The 20,154-nt window shown below is 38.0% G+C and overlaps 1 protein-coding gene across 1 annotated transcript; it reads right to left on the bottom strand.

The window, feature by feature from the left end:
* Window positions 1-16,756: 16,756 nt before the first annotated feature.
* Window positions 16,757-17,110, bottom strand: LOC149380350 (LEAF RUST 10 DISEASE-RESISTANCE LOCUS RECEPTOR-LIKE PROTEIN KINASE-like 2.3). Its single transcript, XM_089604141.1, has one exon. The coding sequence runs from the start codon at window positions 17,108-17,110 to the stop codon at window positions 16,757-16,759; it is 354 nt and encodes a 117-aa protein (XP_089460267.1).
* Window positions 17,111-20,154: the final 3,044 nt, after the last annotated feature.

The raw sequence follows: 20,154 nt of genomic DNA, 5'->3' as shown, positions 1-20,154 counted from the left end.
AACCATCTCGCCCATTTGCCACAATTCACAGTGATATATGGGGACCCTCGAAAGTTCCCAATATCACTGGAGTTCGATGGTTTCTTCTCTTTGTTGACGACCACACTAGACTCAGTTGGATATACATGATGAAACAAAAATCTGAAACATCCAACTTTTTCAAAACCTTTCACAAAATGGTCCAAACACAGTTCGAAACCTCCATCCAAATTGTCCACACCGACAACGCTCGAGATTACTTTAATTCCGAGCTCGGCGATTTCTTCAAACCACATGGCATAATTCACTCCAGCTCGTGCGTTCACACCCCGCAACAAAATGGGGTAGCCGAGAGGAAAAATCGACACATACTCGAGGTCGCCCGAGCCATCATGTTCTCCTCAAACGTCCCATCTCATTTTTGGGGAGAAGCAGTCCTCACAGCCACATACCTCATAAACCGAATCCTATCTCGTGTCCTTGGCTACAAAATCTCATCCCAAGTCCTTCTAGAGACATTCCCTCACTCTTGACTCATCTCAACTCTACCTGCGAAAGTTTTCGGCTGTTCAGTCTTCACCCATTCTTATGACCAAGGTAAACTTGAACCAAAATCGCTCAAATGCATCTTCCTTGGCTATTCAGCAACCCGGAAAGGCTACAAATGCTATGAACCCCGATCACGAAAATTCATAGTCTCTATGGATGTATCTTTTCATGAGTGCAGTCCGAATAATGAAAATGACTTCCCAAATTGGCTCACCATAAACCCAGAATTCTCATCGCCTCTTAGTCCACCTAGTTCCTCACCTATCCAAAACACGATCACCTCGCCCCAAGTCTGACCTCACCTGTCCAAGATAATCCCACCTCGTCCAGTCCATCTCCGACTCCCAGCTCGCAAGCCTCTGAACCTTCTCCATGCGAACTGATCATCACCCAGAGTCCGGTACAAGCTCGTGAATCAGATGTCTCTCCGAACCTGAACCACGACACTACTAAACAAGGTAACACCTCGTCTCCAGACTTACCAATTGCGTTGAGAAAACCTGCTCGGTCATGTGGTCAATACAGGATGGAGGAAATTGGCTCACCATAAACCCAGAATTCACCTCGCCTCTTAGTCCACCTAGTTCCTCACCTATCCAAAACAAGATCACATCGCCCCAAAGTCTGACCTCACCTGTCCAAGATAATCCCACCTCGTCCAGTCCGTCTCCGACTCCCAGCTCGCAAGCCTCTGAACCTTCTCCATGCAACTGATCATCACCCAGAGTCCGGTACAAGCTCGCGAACTAGATGTCTCTCCAAACCTGAACCACGACACTACTGAACAAGGTAACACCTCATCTCCGGACTTACCAATTGCGTTGAGAAAACCTGCTCGGTCGTGTAGTCAATACATGATGGAGGATTACGTGTACTATGAGAACTTATCTACGGGCTACCAAGCCTATGTGGCGAAGTTAGATGAAGGAAAAGTGCCGAACTCCATCGAGGAAGCCCTTCAAAGTCCCGAGTGGCGAGATGCGAGTCATGCCGAGAGCCAAGCCCTCGAACAGAATGATACGTGGGATATCGTCGAGCTACCACCAGGCAAGCGAACTGTTGGATGTAGATGGCTCTTCACCATAAAACATAATCCAGATGGCACAGTGGAGAGATACAAAGCCCGCCTTGTCGCAAAAGGGTACACTCAAGCTTATGGCATCGACTACCAAGAAACGTTCGCTCCAGTCGCGAAGTTCAATACCATCAGAATCCTCATTTCACTAGTAGCCAACTTAGATTGGCCTCTCATTCAGCTCGACGTGAAGAATGCTTTTCTAAATGGTGAACTGGAAGAGGAAGTCTACATGCAACTCCCACCAGGATTCGACAATGATCAAGGTGCCAACGAAGTCTGCAAACTCAAAAAGTCTCTATACGGACTAAAATAGTCCCCACGAGCATGGTTCGGAAAATTCACCAATGTGCTCAAGCGTGGCGACTACGAGCAGAGTCAAGCAGATCCAACACTCTTCTCAAAGATCTCCACACAAGGCAAGCACGCCATCCTGAGTGTGTATGTGGACGGCATAGTCATCACTGGAGACGACCTAGAAGAGATCAGGAGACTAAAGCAAACTTTGTCATCTGAGTTCGATGTTAAGGACCTCGGAAGCCTACGAGACTTCCTTGGCATGAAGGTAGCTCGATCTGAAAAGGGTATCTCTGTTTCACAGCGCAAGTACACTTTGGATCTCCTCAAAGAAACTGGCATGCTTGGCTGCAAATCAGTAGACACTCCGATGGATACCAATGTGAAACTTCTAGCTCGGACCTCCGAGGCCGCCACTGACAAAGAAATATTTCAGCAGCTCATGGGAAAACTCATCTACCTCACCCACACGAGACCAGATATTGGATTCGCAGTGAGTATGGTAAGTCGATTCATGAGTAACCCATCGAAAACTCACATGGATGCAGTTATGAGGATCATCCAATATCTCAAAGCTGCCACAAGGACTGGCCTCTCCTTCAAGAAAAGACGAAGTCGTGGTGTCGAAGTGTTCACAGATGCGGACTGGGCCGGATATGTTCCAGACAGACGATCAACATCAGGCATGTGCACATACGTCTGGGGAAATCTTGTTACCTGGAGAAGCAAGAAGCAATCTGTTGTCTCAAGAAGTAGTGCAGAAGCCGAGCTCAGGTCGTTAGCAAGCGGAGTATGTGAAGGCATCTGGCTGAAGAGAGTTCTCGACGACCTCAAGATCATCATCGAAGGTCCAATCAAGGTTTTTTGTGATAATCAAGCTGCTCTCAGCATAGTTAAAAATCCAGTCCACCATGACAGAACGAAACATATCGAGATCGACCGATACTTCATCAGTGAAAAGATTGAAGCAAAAATTATCGATATGGAATACATTCCGTCATGTCATCAGCTCGCCGACATTCTCACCAAAGCCCTTCCTCGAGCGACCTTCTCCGAGCTATGTAGCAAGCTTGACCTCCTCAACATATACAGTCAAGCTTGAAGGGGAGTGTTGAAATCAAGCTCGGTAGTTCGGCCTTCGCTTGACACTTCGCCACCTCGTCCGAGATCAGTGACGGAGCCAGAAAAGCCCATCAGGGGGGCTAATTTGAAAAAAAAGTTTCAGGGGGGGCTTAAATGTAAATTTTCAAGGGTAAAAAATGTAATTTTTTTAAAAAATGTAATTTTTTTAAAAAATGGGCAAAAAGTGCAAAAAAAAAATAAAATTTGAGGGGGGGCTTAAGCCCCTGCTGGGCCTTAACTGGCTCCGTCACTGTCCGAGATAAACTCCATCTCGTCCTTGTCACTTGACCCCTCTTCCTGACAAGTGTGTCTTTGTGAACTCGCACCCTTGGCATTCATTTCACATGGGAAAGTGTCGCATTTATTTCTCATGTTATTTTCTATATTTTGTTCTCTGTGTAGTAGTTATTATTCTCTATTTACTATGCATATTTATTACACGTCTTTATTACTTCACATGTATCTACCATATGTATAAATAGGTGATCAATTTCATATGAAATATACGAAATATTCAAAGTCTCGGAACACTCTCTCTCATTTCCGATTCTCTCTTTCTTTATCAATTCTACACTATGAATAAGGCGAAGAACGCCGAGAGCTTGTAAGACCGTAACATGAGTGTAAGTTAACTAGAACTGAGACACCAAATTTCTTAAAAATATGTTAAAAAGACTTATGAAACTAATCGGATCGGAATTTCCAATCTGATCAGCTGCTCCGATATTTCCTGTGGGGCCTTGGTTCTGGACTGACAATCACACAGTGAGATCGATGACTTTGAATATTCAAAGTCAATAGTTGCAAAATCTCTAACACACATGGACCACAACATCTCCAATGCATTATTTTTCCAAAAGGTGTTTATGCTATTTTTGGACCACAACTTATTAATTTATACTTTCAGTGAAATTTCCATTTGAACTGTAATTTGACCACGTCAATGGAGTTAGCTTGATCGTTACTTTTCTTACTGGGGGAATTATTTATTATTATTGGTTCTTGATACCAAGTATTGAGCTTAATAACTACAGAAAAAATGGGCTCAAGGTCCACATTGAGAAGCAGTTTTGATTTGGGATTTGGACTTAACTGAGTCTAGGAGTATCTAGGAGAGGGTTTACAAAAATTTATGTGATCAAAGTTAGTCCAAGTCAAATGAGACATGAAATGTTTTCCTATTCTAATCTCAATAGATATAACTAATTACCTCCATTAATACACAGACTCATCACATGTTTCTACCAACCAGAAAAAGAATCTACCACAATCCTCTTTTGCTCTCTCTTATCTGAAAAACACTAAAAACTATAAAAAAAAAACTATCAAATAATTTAATAACATGAGTTGATTCTTGTATTAAAGAGTTGTGATAAATGTGAATGAATCACATTTATCATATATTAGGAAAGCACTTATCTAAATTGCGAGATGTTATTTATCTAGCTTTTTTTTAATATATGAAAATAAATAAAAATAAGAGTATTCGGATAAAAAATCTAATGGTTAATAATATGTGTCATGAATTTTTAATTAAAATTTTCGCGATAATTTTGGCAATTTGACTATTTGTGCTTTTTTTAACAGATGGATTTGAACCGAAAATTTTCAGTCGATTTACCCGATACAAACAATCTACTAAATTAATTTAAATCTACTAATTTCATTGAATGACGCAATTGGAAAGCACTGCCTTGTATATAATTAGTAACTGGAAACCTGTTAGTCGCAATTTATGATAATTACCAAGTAATTTTTAGCACAATAAGCACGCAAAATAGTTTTTTTTAGTAGAGCTCAAAAGTCAATACATACAGAACCAAAGCGGATTGATAATTTGCACAGCTCATTAATTTATAATTTCTGAGATATTTCCTTGTTATTTGTTTGTGTGCTGCAATATGACCAAGTCAAATGAAGTTAGATGGGTCGCTCTTGTCTTTTGTTCCTTGACTAGCTTTTCAAAGTGAATAATACATTCAGATTTGATCTTTGGTCCCGATACATTTTTTGGGAAATTTAGCAAATGTAACAAATTTCAAATATGATTTTAAAGATGTAATCAACGTTAGTTAAATTTTGTAATCTAGCCATTTACAGAATTAAACGGTTAGAAAATATAAAAAAATACCCTTATGTAATACAAATTATAGAAATCAATTACTAGCCAACGTTTCGGACAGGCAACACTTCTCGCGTGTAAAATAAACAAAAATTAATTGAAATTAACTAAAAAAAAATCATCTACTAGCCAAAGTTTCAACCAGCCAAAACTTATCGCATGTAAAATAAACGAAAATTAACTTAAATTAACTGAAATCATGGATTATACGCATATTTAAATGTCATTTTCAAATCAACTAATTAAACTATAAAAAAGGAAATAAAATATTATAGACTATTAAAAGTTGACGTGCATTCTTTTTTTTAAAGGAAAGGGTTGACGTGTAATAATTGCATTATTTGGACGATCAAAACGTTGAATACATGTTGATGTTAGTCGATTTTAATAGAGGATAATCTAGTAATTTGCTAAATGAATAATAAAGTCACGTCAACATTTGTGGCTATATTTGAAACTTAGGTGAAACGTTGGGTAGATTGCAATACCAACATTTCAAGTGGCTTAGTCCCACTAATTTTTTCTTATTTAATTGGCCGAGTTGTTAGTCAGCAAGCATATATCTTATTTTGGGGAAAAATGGGAAAATAACACATTTATATCCCGTGTTTTAGTGAAATGTCGAGTTTAACCCTCGGTTTTCAAAAATGTCGAGTTCATACCATCTGTTTAACTAAAATGACGAAATTATACCATTTGTTTAACTAAAATGACGAAATTATACTCTAAAATAAACAATAGTGTCACGAATATTCTTTTTATTGAATTTTCATTGACGTTGACTATAATATTTATATATAAACACCAATTATCTTTATTCATTCGCGCCATATATGTAATTTATTTAAAAACTAAAAAAAAAAAAAAAAGTCTCTTAATCGTGAAGAACACAGAAAGAGGCAAAGAGGTAAACATCGATAGTTGATAGTCATCAAAATCGCATATTCGAACAGAGAATCCAGAATTTAGAGTTACAATTAGAATACGGAATGAAGTCATTTCTTAGGAGGTATGAGTTTTATTATTTAATTTCAATTTAAGGCTATTTTTATTTTAAAATTGAGAATTTGGAAGTTAGGGTACTGATTTAGATTTGATTCGGTTTTTCTTATATAAGAGTTAATATCAATGAAAGGGAGATTTGTGACGCTGTTATTCATTTCAGGTTATAATTTCGTCATTTTAGTTAAACAGAGGGTATAATTTCGTCATTTTAGTTAAACAGAAGGTATGAACTCGACATTTTTGAAAACCGAGGGTTAAACTCGACATTTCACTAAAACACATGGTATAAATGTGTTATTTTCCAAAAAAAACACACAGAAGGAAAGATTAAGAATGAAAACACTGTTATGCCTGGTCGTGCTTTTTTGTCTACTATCGTCGCTCGCGACAACCTGTGCTCGGTTTTCATTTGAAACCCGTGCGCCGTTCCATGGCCGACCTTGTCTGCCTTCTTCTTGCGGAAGCATCGCCAACATATCTCATCCTCTCCGACTCAAAAGCGACCCCAAACCCTGTGGCGATCCACGCTACGAGCTTTCTTGCGAGAATAATTCAACTGTGCTGTACTTTGGAAGTATTAAACACTATGTGCAGGCAATAAATTACAACAATTATACGATCAGAATAGTGGACGCTGATTATCAGAAAGATAACTGTCCCTCTTTCCCTCGATACTCTTCTTATTGGACCAGCAACTTCAGCAACTACATCGCAGCGAGTGTGATGGTTTTAAAATGCAATAAAAGAGTGAATTCCTCTTTTTATATAGAATTCGCTTCTTATTGCAACCACCGTGATTCTAGTACCTCTTATTATTTACTTGGTTGATACCAAATCAATGAGATTGTCGGATATGGAGATGTCTTGCAGTACAGAGCAGAAGGCTCTGATATCATCTGATTTGTTGATCAACAAGAATGCTTTGGATATTCGCAATCAGCTTGCCCTTGGCTTTGAGCTTAAAAGGGTTCCAGAAGGCTGCTACATCACAGACTCCAACGGCATTCGATGTGATTCTTGTTTATTTTAAACCCATGTCGTTATGCACCACTTACATACAACCCACATTTTATTCTAACTAACATTTAGTTAATGTCGTGATGTTCATGCCTCTTATATAATGCAGATCTCTTGAAGACAATTTTTTCTAGAATTGGTAAGTACTTGTTCTCTAATTATAGCCGATATTTCATTGAGTAATAAAATTAAACATGCTCTTCTAAGGATTCACCAGTGTTTATTTATCAAGTTTCATTTGTATTCTTACAGGTTTCTCTGTCTTTTGCCTCATCACCAGTAAGATTTTGAAGATTGTATATCATTAATTATTTCTTGTGTCATCAAATGCTCTAGAATTGGCTTAATATATTGTCGAATAAGAAGAGTATGTTATTAAATTCATATTTGGAACTCCATTTGTGGTGGCGTTTCTTGTCTACAGATCGGCCTTCGATGGGAAGAGTCATAGAAATGCTTGAATCTAAGGGTGAAGATCTGCCATTTCCACCGAAGCCTTCTTATTGTCCGCAGCAAGATGATTTTCTAGTTCAAGATTCCGACGGTTCATCATCATTAAACTAAAACCACTTCCGTATAATCATAAATATTAATGTCATGTAATGTTTTTCTTATTATGCTGAATATAAATTAAACCAGTGTTTTGAGTCTCTGTTTTTCATTCTCTTCTTCTCATCTTCCTAATGTTAGTCATTTTCTCTGTTATATACTTGTGTAAGTAGTGTTTATTAAGAAACCAGCCAGTAATATTTTAATTTTTTTACCCAGTTTCTACCATTTTGCAATGCAGCTGTATTTGAATTCATTCTCCCGCCTTCATTGAAAACTCCTAGTAATTAGGAAGCCTCAAATAAGGTGAAATTATTAAAGAGACACTAATAGCTAACTCCACTTATTTGTTCAAAGATACTTGCTCAAACAAAACTTTTTTTTTTTTTTTTTTTTAAATTCTGCTTAAACTCTAATCCAACAATTCGATTCACAACTAGAAGAAATAATATAAGGCCTCGCACAAGGTCTGTGTTTGCACAACCACCCATGAAGAGTCAACTATACACCTAATGGAAAATTTTACTTATTAGATTTGATGATTAGAAAATCACTGGTACCTTACAAATAATTGAAAAAGAAACCAAGTATTTTTGGTTATGGCTTCTAATTCTAAATTCTTGATTTGCCTTTTAGGCTTGCTGTCAACAGTAGTTTTTGTTGAACCGGCAGCGATGAAAGGGTTGAGTGGTGCGCTCAACAAGGCATCTCCTCCTTGGAGCATATGAACCACCGTTTTTCATGGAAGGACGGTTTTCCGGGTCCCACTGAATGCACCACAGCACCGCGATCGCAAATCTCTTCGCAATCGTACAAACTTCCTCTTCCCCGATGCCAATGCACTACAACAAATACGACAATTACCGACGATTTTTTTCGTCGCTAAAAACCCCATAATCGTCGCTAAATCTCTTTAGCGACGATAATAATCGTCGCTAAATGTGCGTGCCTAAATATATTTAGCGACGATTTTTTCGTCGCTAAATATTTACCGACGATATTAGCGACGATAACGTCGTCCCTAAATGTCGTGACGAGAAGTTTTTTTCCATTTTGAAACAGGAAATTAGCGACGACTTTGTCGTCGCTAATTCACGCGCAAAAATTTCCCGCGTTATAAGCGACGACAAAGTCGTCGCTAATTACTTCTGTGTAATAATATTTAGCGACGACTTTGTCGTCGCTAATTATTATTATTATTATTTTTTTATTTTTTTCGTCGTTAATTATTTATTTTTTTATGGTTTTTTGTTTATGAAATTCTAAAATGAAAAATCAAATAAAAACTAAATTATATTATCCAAATCAAGAAATATATAAAATCCGGTTACGTACGTTTTCGGTTATCGAGAAATATGTAAATAATAATCTACTATACACAAAATATCTAATAAAACACTAGTCGCGACGTTTGCTTTGTCGTCCCGCCGCTCGTTTTCCCCGCCTCCGCTGCCTCCAGCTCCTGTAGCCGCAGCCATCTGAAATTCAAAACAAAATTTATTTAGTTATGCATTCGTTCGTAATGATTTAAATCAGTTAATTTAGTAAGTAAATGAAAAACCTTATATACTATCAATCATCGTCGTCTGACAAATCATCTTCTTCCATCAATTCTTCGTCCTCAGTTTCTTCGTAATCGATAAACTCTTCTTCTTCAATATTTTCCAACAAGTTCACTGCGTCGTTGCTCACGGGCTCTGGTATTGCAGACTGATGACGCGTCGACAGTGAATCTAAATCTGACGGTTCTACTGACAACTGAACTGAAGACGAAGATTGACCAAGAATGAGGTCAATATCAGGAAGATCCCACACATTTCGATGATTACACTCTTCGACGATTCGCCAATCAGGACCATTCAAGTTATCTTCCAAGTAGAAAACTTGTTTCGCTTGAGTTGCCAAAATAAATGGCTCGTCTTTGTACCATTCTTTTGCCACATACACGCTTGTCAAGTTATTGTCGTTGCGTGTCCTTTTCCTCGGATCTTGGTCACCGAACCAACGACATTGAAATAAGACGACACGACAATTGTTCTGATACGTCAAGACAATGACGTTTTCTACTTGACCGTAGAAGTCGTGACCTCCTTCACTTGGTACACATACCCCGCTATTCTGAGTCGTTCTTCTGCTATCACGTTGATGGGAGATAAATTTAACTCCGTTCACTACACAACACGGATACGTCTGTGGTGCGAAATGTGGTCCTAATGCCAATGCATATAATTCGGAGGATACGAATACGTCTTGGCTCATGCGAAATACCTACATACAACCATTAACAAGTCGGTTAGTGTCGAAGCGAGTTTAATCATATTCTTTGAGTTAATTAGTCAAATACCTTTTCCCAAAACCATTTTGGGAACTCAAGTCGATGCGCTTCTTCAACATCTGGCCGACCTTCTAATTCCATGAGATCTATATCAGTGAAATAAAATTCATGTTCATTTAATACATCACTTCGTATAAATAATTCAAGTTCATTTATTTCACTCATTTACCTAATGAAATCGTCAATTTCGGGACAATTTCGTAAAATGTACCACTCAGCGAGCAAACGTATATTCTCATCTAAGCGTATCGTGCTCATCTTCCCGTAAGGCCGACAACTTGATGACTGAAACACCGATAACTCCCGTTCGACACCTTCGAAGTTAGACGCGACGTCTATTCGTTGGGGCATGTTGAAACGATTCTCAACGCCTTCTAGATACCTTGAGCAGAATGTCAATGCTTCGTCTACAACATAGGCTTCGATCCAGAATGTTCGATCCAGAAAAGGACGAATAGCAGGAGCCAATAGGCGCTGCATAATCACGTGACAATCGTAAGACTTCAAACCCGTCAACCTCCCATCCGCGGTAACATTCTTCTTCAAATTCCCCGCAAAACCATCGGGAAATCTGACAGATCTCAAGAACTCAGTAAACCGCTTCCGTTCTGAAGGTGTCAGAGTGTATAACGAAGGCGGTTTCATCCATCTATCTCCTTCTTGGTACAAATGAAGCTCGTGCCTTATGTTCCAGTCCGTCAAAGTCAACCGCGCCTTATCTGTGTCTTTCGTCTTCCCCTCGATGTTCAGCAAGGTACCCAGAAGATTGTCGCATACATTCTTTTCTATATGAATTACATCGAGGTTATGCTTCAGCGTAAGACTCGACCAATACGGCAACTCGAAGAAAATACTTTTCTTTGTCCAATTCAGCTCACTCGCATCGCGCTTTCGTTTCTTCCCGCCGAAGTCAGGGTGCTTCCCCGGGGTTGCATCTCCCACTAATCGCAATTGTCGAAGTATGTCGCTCGCTGATTTTCTCACTGGTGGTGGTCGTTTCTCATTTCGTACCTTGTACAGTTTGCTCTTCCTCATCGGGTGTAACAACGGCAAGAATCGACGATGATCGCAGTAAACAATCTTGTTTCGAGCCTTGAAAGATGGTGTGTCGTTGTTACACGTCGGACAAGCAAGGTACCCTTGACCACTCCATCCCGACAAACTGCTTCTCGTTGGAAAATCATTCACCGTCCATAGGAGTACGGAAAACAACCTGAATAGCTCACCGGTCGAACCATCTCTCAACACAACACCGGTTTCCCACAATTCCTTCAGCTCATCAATCAGCGGTCGTAAGAAAACATCCATGTCTTTTCCCGGCGCACTACGACCTGGTATAAGCAATGTTAACATCAAGTACGATGTTTTCATGCACAACCACGGCGGTAAATTGTACACAGTCAAGACTACCGGCCACATACTGTACGATAAACTCATGTCACCAAATGGGTTGAAACCATCGGCGGCAAGTCCAAGCCGGACGTTCCTCGGTTCTGCCGCAAACATGGGATATTTTCGGTCGATCTCCTTCCACGTTGCTCCGTCTGCAGGATGTCGCAGTACACCATCCTCCTTAATGCGTTCATTCTCGTGCCACTGCATCTCTAGAGCTGTGTGCCGACTCGCGTACAGTCGCTTAAGTCGATCTTTCAGTGGAAAGTAGCGCAACACTTTATGTGCTACTTTTTTTCCACCGTCTTTCTTCAGCCACCGGCTCTCATTACAAACTGGACACTCGTCTAGATTGGCGTTGTCCTTCCAAAACAACGCGCAATCGTGTTTGCAGACGTGAATCGACTCGTAACCCATACCAAATCGACGCAATTTCGCCTTTGCTTCATAGTGTGACTCTGGAATCGTGTTGCCGATCGGATGAGACTTTTTCAGTACTTTCAGTAGCTGATCAAACGACTTATTCGTCCACTTGTTCATCACTTTCAAATGCATCAACGTGACAACAAATGAGAGTGACGAATACTCCGTACAACCCGGCCATAATTCTGTGTTCAGGTCGCTGAAAAGCTCATCGAACTGTCCACTCTGGTATTCTGCATTCAGGTCAATACTGTCATCGTCACCATCTACGTCGTTGTGATCTAAGATATCGTGTACAGCATCAAACATCCCTCCTCCTCTGTAATCCGTCTGATACTGCATTACGTCATCTTCTTCCTCCCCGTGAAAGTTCCACCTCGTGTAATACCTCTTAAATCCTCTGATAAAGAGATGATTCTCTATATCAGGAATTTTTTGCATCAACACGTTGTTACACCTCTTGCATGGACACTTAACTCGTCCTTCGACATTTACGTGTTGTCGGGCCATTGCCATGAACTCTGTCATGCCAGCCGCAAACTCAACGCTTAAACGTTGGTCCTCGATTATCCAATTCCTATTTGGATAACTCATTTTACCTATAGATTGAACATTTCAAAATTTAGTAGTTTTCGGATTTTATTTTATAATTTCACGATCCTACCGAAATTTCGGCAGAACCTCCCCTATAAACTTAACAACCCGGCATCAAGCCTTTAACTTTAAAACCTGCATAGAAACATCCTAAAACTAACAATAAATCCAACCTCAGTGGTTCGATTATTAAAATACATAATCCATAACCAACTAATTAAATTCACATTGTTATTCATTTTTAAATCCGTAACCAACTAATTAATTTCACATTTTTATTCATTTCTGAATCCATAACCAACTAATTAATTTAACATTTTTATTCATTTTTAAATCCATAACCACCTAATTAATGTATTCATTTGTAACAAAAATTAAATACAATTTCAATTAATCCTAACAAAATTTCTAATTTACTCTAACCAAATTAATCCTAACAAAATTTCTAATTTACTCTAACAAAATTTCTAATTTTAATTAATCCTAACAAAATTTCTTAATTTAATAATTTCTAATTTACTAATCCAAACAAAATTTCATTTCATAATATAAATATTTATATATCTAATCCTAATTTATATTTATATATATAAATAATTATACTTATACATAATTTAAACATTTATGTAAATATTAATATTTATATATGTATATATATACATACTTGTATATATCGCAGACTGAAGGACTTCGGCGTCGTCGGCGGAACGGCGGACTTCGGCGTCGTCGGCGGAACGGCGGAGGATGGCGGCGGGACTCGGGTGACCTGCAAATGGGGAGAGAGAGGCGTGAGGACCGGAGGAGAGAGAGAGAGAGAGCAGAAAAGGGAGAGAAAGAGCAGTGAAAGTGAGTGAGAGAGAGAGAGAGGGATATCGACTTACAGACGTGAGGAGAGAGAAAGCCGGCGGAGGACGGTGCAGCTTCAGACGCGCGGCCGGAGAGAGAAAAACGTGAGGAGAGAGAGAGGCCGGTTAGGAGAGAGAGAGGCTGGTTAGGAGAGAGAGAGACGTGAGGAGAGGATCGGCGGAGGACAACAGCGGAGTAATAAATGTTCTGTGTAACATTTATTACTTTCTATTTCCTAGATAGAATTATTACATGTATTTATTACACTCTCTCTTGTATCCACCATATCTATAAATAGGTGATACAATTTCATATCAATAACAAGAAGAATTTTCTCAGATTCGACTCTCTCTCTCTCTCTAAATTTCAATAATAATTTCTGGTCACAAATACCTTTTCCGGATTTTGGAAAAATAATGCATTGGAGATGTTGTGGTCCCGGTATCTTAAGAGTGCCGAATCAAGATCCAGAACACCGAGGTGAAACTGAACTTGTTCAGACCATTCAGAGAAATTAAGACCATTGAACTTAATAACAGACGTGGCTTGCGACTGAAGAGAAACATGAAAAGAGGCTGCAAAAATAAATAATATATGCTCACACATTAATGCTTTGAGTAATAAACTTAATCTATAATACAGATTCAGAACACGTTAAATAAACATAAGGTACACATTGAAGTCACCTTTGGGCAGAACAACAATATATACAATAAGGTAAACATAATTGATCTTTTCATCTAACAACCAACATGAACCCAATAAAGAACTGGCATGAAAGGATCACATAGTGTCAATTATACCTCTCGTTATTCTTTCTCTGTTGCCCTTTCTTTGACACTAGTTCATGTGCTGTTTAGATAAAAGAAGATGCTAAAAATAATTTTTTCACATAATAGGTAATTGACATGCTTGAATTAGATATATTTGCAATCTTTGGATATACTAAACATACCTAATCAAGCATACTAATTTACCACCATAATGTTCATGAATTAAAAAAACGAATGATTAACCTTTGGGCGATCCAAAATATTTTATAACCATGAACTTCAATTTACTCATGACACAATCTTAAAATATCATAATGTCATTTGTTTTATAAGCATCACATAAACATGAGTAATTGAATTTATTTAATTTGATATCTAATACTTTTTCTAATTCGGCCACTTTGGTGACTAACAAATTGAACATAATGTATAGATTTCAAACCAAATAATGAAGAGACATTATACGGAAATTAAATCAAGCATTATATAACAACAACATCCACAGGATATTTAGGTACATGAGTTTTAACCAAGACGTTACATTCTCTTATAAAACGAAACTGCTATAAGAAACAGACTTAATTTCATCAAACGATGGTTTAATATGGGCTGACAAAACACATTCATAAAACTTTAGTAATTGTAACCGATTACATAAAGCAAATGAATATCTTTATATATATTTTTTTATAAAACTTTTAAATTCAAAGATTGATATACATTAATAACTTTCAATCGGTGGTTTTGTTTGTTTCCACCATCTGAACAAAAGCAATAAGGAGAAACTACCTTCATGATTAGAACCTCATTAGTGGTGATGCCATTCGTTCGTGGGTATCAGTCAGGGACGTAATGATCGATCCCAATAAATCACACGATAATAATAATACAAAAACTCAGATCTATAAAATAAATAATTTCAAAAGGCAACGATTTCAAAGAAGCCCACGTGAATGCACCGATATTCTTTATTCGGTGCTTACAGAAATTCAAATAATAGTCAAACACACAACATACAAACTGTACCCAATTCGATCTCAATATCGCAGTTTCAATTGGATAAATTAAAGGCAAAACATGAGGCAGCGGATTAAAAATAAATCATAATCGAAAAATCTCTAATTCAATCAAGGCTTTGATACCACATGTAAGCATAAATTAAACGATCCTAATCAACCAAGATCTTAGAACTAGATGATTTTCACAGAACATTAGGGATTGAGAAAACCTACCTCGATCCATGACGAGAGCGACGGTGACGGCAGCGGATAATCACCGGAATTGGTTTCTCTCTCTTGACCTCTTTAGACTTCAGAGCTTTCTTTTGATGGCATAGGAAAACTAAGTAATAGGTTGAGAGATGACCAATCCCTAGGGTTTCACTTTATATATGCCCACCATCAAGGTATAATATGGAATTTACCTTCTATTAATTAATCAATATGAATTATCTCATTACTATTATTAAACCAATAAGTAAATACACTTGGACCACAATTCTTTCCCACTTACAAACCCCACGTAGTGTGCTTTGAGAAATAATAGGTCCAATTCTGTTGAGAATTCTCTGTTGGGCCACGAGATTTGCAGAGGAAATAATCGCCCTTTTTTCAATTTTTAATGCGGTCTCGATGACTCCATGAGTTTCAAAGATTTTCCCGGAACCAACCCGGTTTAGTACGAATCGTCATCCGGAATCACATTTCGGGTTCCGGTAACTCAGACCTTTCTTATAAGTTATACCTAGTACGTAGCACGGAGAAAAATAAATCTACAAAAACACAACTTGTGTGTGTACAAGTTAGATCATTCCATCCCTAAGCTCAATAATTTTGTCATGTTTGTACGGTGCCTGATTAAGAACTTGACTAATAAGTATGTATTAAGAGGAATCAACGTCAATTATCATTCTCCTATTAAGAAAAATTAACGTCCATTGACTTGGTCAAATTGCAGTACAAAAGCAAATTTAAACAGAACGTATGGATTAATAATTTCTGGTCACAAATACCTTTTCCGGATTTTGGAAAAATAATGCATTGGAGATGTTGTGGTCCCGGTATCTTAATGATTCTTAGATATTTTTGCACATTATTTGAGTTGTAATGACTTTTAGTTTTAATATTCAAAGTCGTCTCACTGTGTGATTTTCAGTAAATATCCGACAACTGATTAAATTGAAAATTCCTATCAGTTGGATTATTATTTATCATTTTTGGGAGTTTGGTGTCTCAACTCTGGTTGTCTTTGACACAAAACCAGTAATCATGTGTTGGTCATACAAGCTCTTGGCTTTCTTCGTGTTGTTCATCGCCGAAGTTGGAGCCGGTGAAAACAGGTGCAAAGAATCAAGATGTGGTAAAAATGGTCCGTCGATCCGATTCCCCTTCGGACTCAAGGGGAGCCATGATCTATGCGGATTCCCGGGATTCGAGCTGTCTTGCAACGGGAGTAATACGGTTATCGAGTTTTCAGAGTCGGTAAAATTTTTCGTTAAAAAACTTAATTACAAGGCTAGAGAGATCGACGTTTACGACCCCGATAATTGTCTTGTGGGCCAACACAGAGACACAACACACCAATTCATCTGGAGAAAGAAAAAAAAATCAGAGATAGATATTATACAATATCCATCTTCGGAATAGAAGAAAAAAAAATACATCATACATCAATATTTCTTATAATGTGAGAGTGGTTTTATCACTCGATGATGGACTGTCGAGATCTCGCACTACAAAATTATCTTGTTGCGGACAATAAGAAGGCTTTGGCGGAAACGGCAGGTCATCATTCTCAGATTCAAGCATTTCTATGACTCTTCCCATCGAAGGACGATCGCTAGGATTCAGCTGTATGCACCATAAAGCCACTGTAATCATCTTCTTTATCCTCTCCGAGTCCTCTTCAGATATATCATGTTCCATAGGCACCGCGTTCTTTCCTCTGCTCAATTGGTCATACACCCAAGAAGGATAATATATTTGGCTCGAATTCTCGGCAATCGCATTCACATTCTTCCTCCGACTCGCCATCTCCATCAACAACATACCGAAACTGTATACATCGGCTTTGTAAGATACTCCACCAATGCTTTTGTAAAACAGTTCGGGAGCTATGTACCCTAATGTTCCTCTCACCGCGGTCATAGAGACAAAGTTGTTCTCCAAAGGGCATAATCTTGCCAACCCGAAATCAGAAACCTTTTGGAGTGAAATCCTCGTCGAGAAAGATGTTGTGAGGTTTGATATCGAAATGCAAGATGCGGTGAAAATGGTCCGCCGATCCAATTTCCCTTCGGACTCAAGGGAAGTAATGATCGCTGCGGATTCCCGGGATTCGAGCTGTCCTGCAACGGCACTCACATGGTTATCGAGTTTCCAGAGTCGGTTAACTTTTTTGTAAGCAAAATTAATTACAAGTCTAGAGAGATCGATGTTTACGACCCCAACAACTGTCTAGTGGCCTCCTGAAAATAGCCAATTTATTTTTAGCCAACGTTCTGTAAATAAGCTGTAAATAGCCAGTGTCATTTATTAACAGTCAAATTTGGACGGGATTGCCCTTTCTTATTCCCGCCCATTATTTTCAGCGAAATAATTAAAATGGAAAGAAAAAATTCGACCATAACTAGCTTGCAAAAATCAAGGGAGCATTTAAAACTCCATAAATGCATTAACAAACGAATTTAAACATCCAAACCACATATTTGGACGTTATTTTTACTGCTCTTCAGAAAAAAAAAAAAGAAAAAGAAAAGAGAGAGAGCAGCGATTTCTGCAGACCTCGAAGACGAGTCCATCGTAGATGGAGGCTGGTGCTCGAGCCGCGCCTGAGAAGGAGATCCTCAACCGGGTCAAGCTGCAGTGGCTGGCGACGCACGCGAGGGAAGCCGCGATCGACGACGGCGGATCGAGTCGCGTCGGACCGTCGGAGAGCGCGCGCGAAGGAGATCGCGACCGGCGATGGCTGGGAAGCGCAGATCCGAGCGTCCAGGAGCGTTGTTGAGCAACCACGAGCCGATCCAAGATCCAAGCCGCGAGCGACGCGCGAAGAGATCGCGACCGGCGATGGCTGTGAAGCGCAGATCCGAGCGTCCACGAGCGTTGTTGAGCGACCACGAGCCGATCCAAGATCCAAGCCGCGAACGAGTCACCATCGCCGGTCCATTTTGATGGCGATCACGTCACCATCACTGCCGGTGACCTCCGAGGTCCGCGTAGGAAGAGACAGACATGATTAAATAAGAAGAACAATTTTTTTTTTTTTTGGTTGCTGTTCATAGAAAACATATTTACAGTATATTCGTGTAAATAAGAAGCATATTTACAGTATATTCATTGTAAAAACAAAGCATATTTACAGTATATTCATTGTAAATAAGAAGCTTATTTACAGTATATTTACAGTATATTTGAACTGAAATAAAAATTCTGGAAATATTTTGAGCACGAAAATTCTGGAAAATATGAATATTGAACTGCATCCACTTCTTCAATAATTTCGCCATTTTTGAATATTGAATAATTAAAACTTGCCGAAATTTTTTCAAAATTCAAACAAAAAAACTTCCTAAAAACTTGCCGAAATTTTGAACATTGAATAATTAAACCTTGCTGAAATTAAAACTTGCCATTTTGAATATTGAATAATTAAAACTTGCCGAATTATTTTCAAAATTCAAACAAAAAAACTGCCTACAAAAAAAACTTCCAAAATCGGTCAAACAAGGGCAAATAAGTAAAAAAAACCTTATTAAATGAGCTGCCACGTCATCATCTAGGCTATTTACGGATTATTAACAAAACGTTGGCCAATTTTAAATTGCTAGACATTGAGTGGCTTACGCAGCCAATTATTTGTTTTTATTTTTCTGTAAGGATTTTGTTTTAATATCATAATATTAGCATATACAATAAGCTTCATGTGAAACAAAATAGACTCAACACTACTGATTTGGAGTTGAGATTCGATGCATATAAATTTAATTATTATTAAATAGTGAATATAATACATGAGACGCGAAGTGTATGTATAGTTATCCTTTTACTAGTCTCTATAAATAGTGGTGGTTGTGCTTGGATTTTGCTCTTGAATAATTAAACATAAAACTGAAAGTCAGTTTTCAAAGACTTCAGATTCAAATGTCAGTGTTCAGACTCTATTTCATACCCTTTTAATTCTTCACACAAACACTTCCACAATTCCAGACATCCAAACGAACTCGTTTTAGGAATTAAAAAATAAAAACGGATAGAATAAGAATACTTCTTTTGTTCAACAATTGTCTTAGTAGTAGTAGTAACCATCTATATATTAATATTCCTACCGAGTTTCACATAGGCTTTGGACTTCTATATTGCTCTTATGACGTTGATTAAGTCATTTTTTACCATGAATTTGTTTTCTCTGTGAGCACCAATAAGAGTTACTATAAAGCATTGCTTGTATATACTTCCACGCTTTGTCTTCAAATTCAACCATACAATATGTAATCAGTTTTAATGGCTTCAAATTTCAAATATTGCGACTATGGAAGAGTAAACGCATGAGCACATGAATGCTCATAGCCAGTTTTGTAATAAGTTCCAACAATTTGCACAATCCTTTAACAATTTCAAATAAGTAGAATTCCAAATTTCCTGTCTGATTATAAATTGTCTCATTTACACCTAGTAGAATGGTCCAATTTTTTTGGAAACTAAACGGGATTCGTGGAAATATTGAAATAGTCGTTATTTGTGAAATTGTGAAACCTGTAACCGGTATTGTGTCTTTATCGCAAAAAGATAATGTGGAAATCGAATATGGCAGTGGATTTTTTAACTTCGGCAAGATAAATAGTTGTCGTCGTGGTTAACAATAATTTTTGTTGATGTTTTATATACATATTTTTTAAGTTTATTTATTATTTTGGCTTCATTTAATTTAACTTTGTTTACTGATTTATGATTTCATTTATAAAAAAAAATAACTCAAATATTTGTATAAGTTTAAAAAACATTATTTATTTTGAAAGTATTAAATCAATCACTATTTTAAAAATACTTGGCAAAAACACTTGTCTCTAATTTTTCTA

This window comes from Urtica dioica, chromosome 12 (assembly GCF_054948205.1).
Source record: "Urtica dioica subsp. dioica isolate 48M chromosome 12, U.dioica_male_clone48M_v1_H2, whole genome shotgun sequence".
NCBI classification, from domain to species: domain Eukaryota; kingdom Viridiplantae; phylum Streptophyta; class Magnoliopsida; order Rosales; family Urticaceae; genus Urtica; species Urtica dioica.
The sequence above is the reverse complement of the archived record's forward strand: the minus strand, read 5'-3'. Positions and strand labels throughout refer to the sequence as shown.

Excerpts from the sequence above, each read along its gene's own strand:
- LOC149380350 (XM_089604141.1), bottom strand. The coding sequence starts at position 17,110 with ATGGCGAGTCGGAGGAAGAATGTGAATGCGATTGCCGAGAATTCGAGC.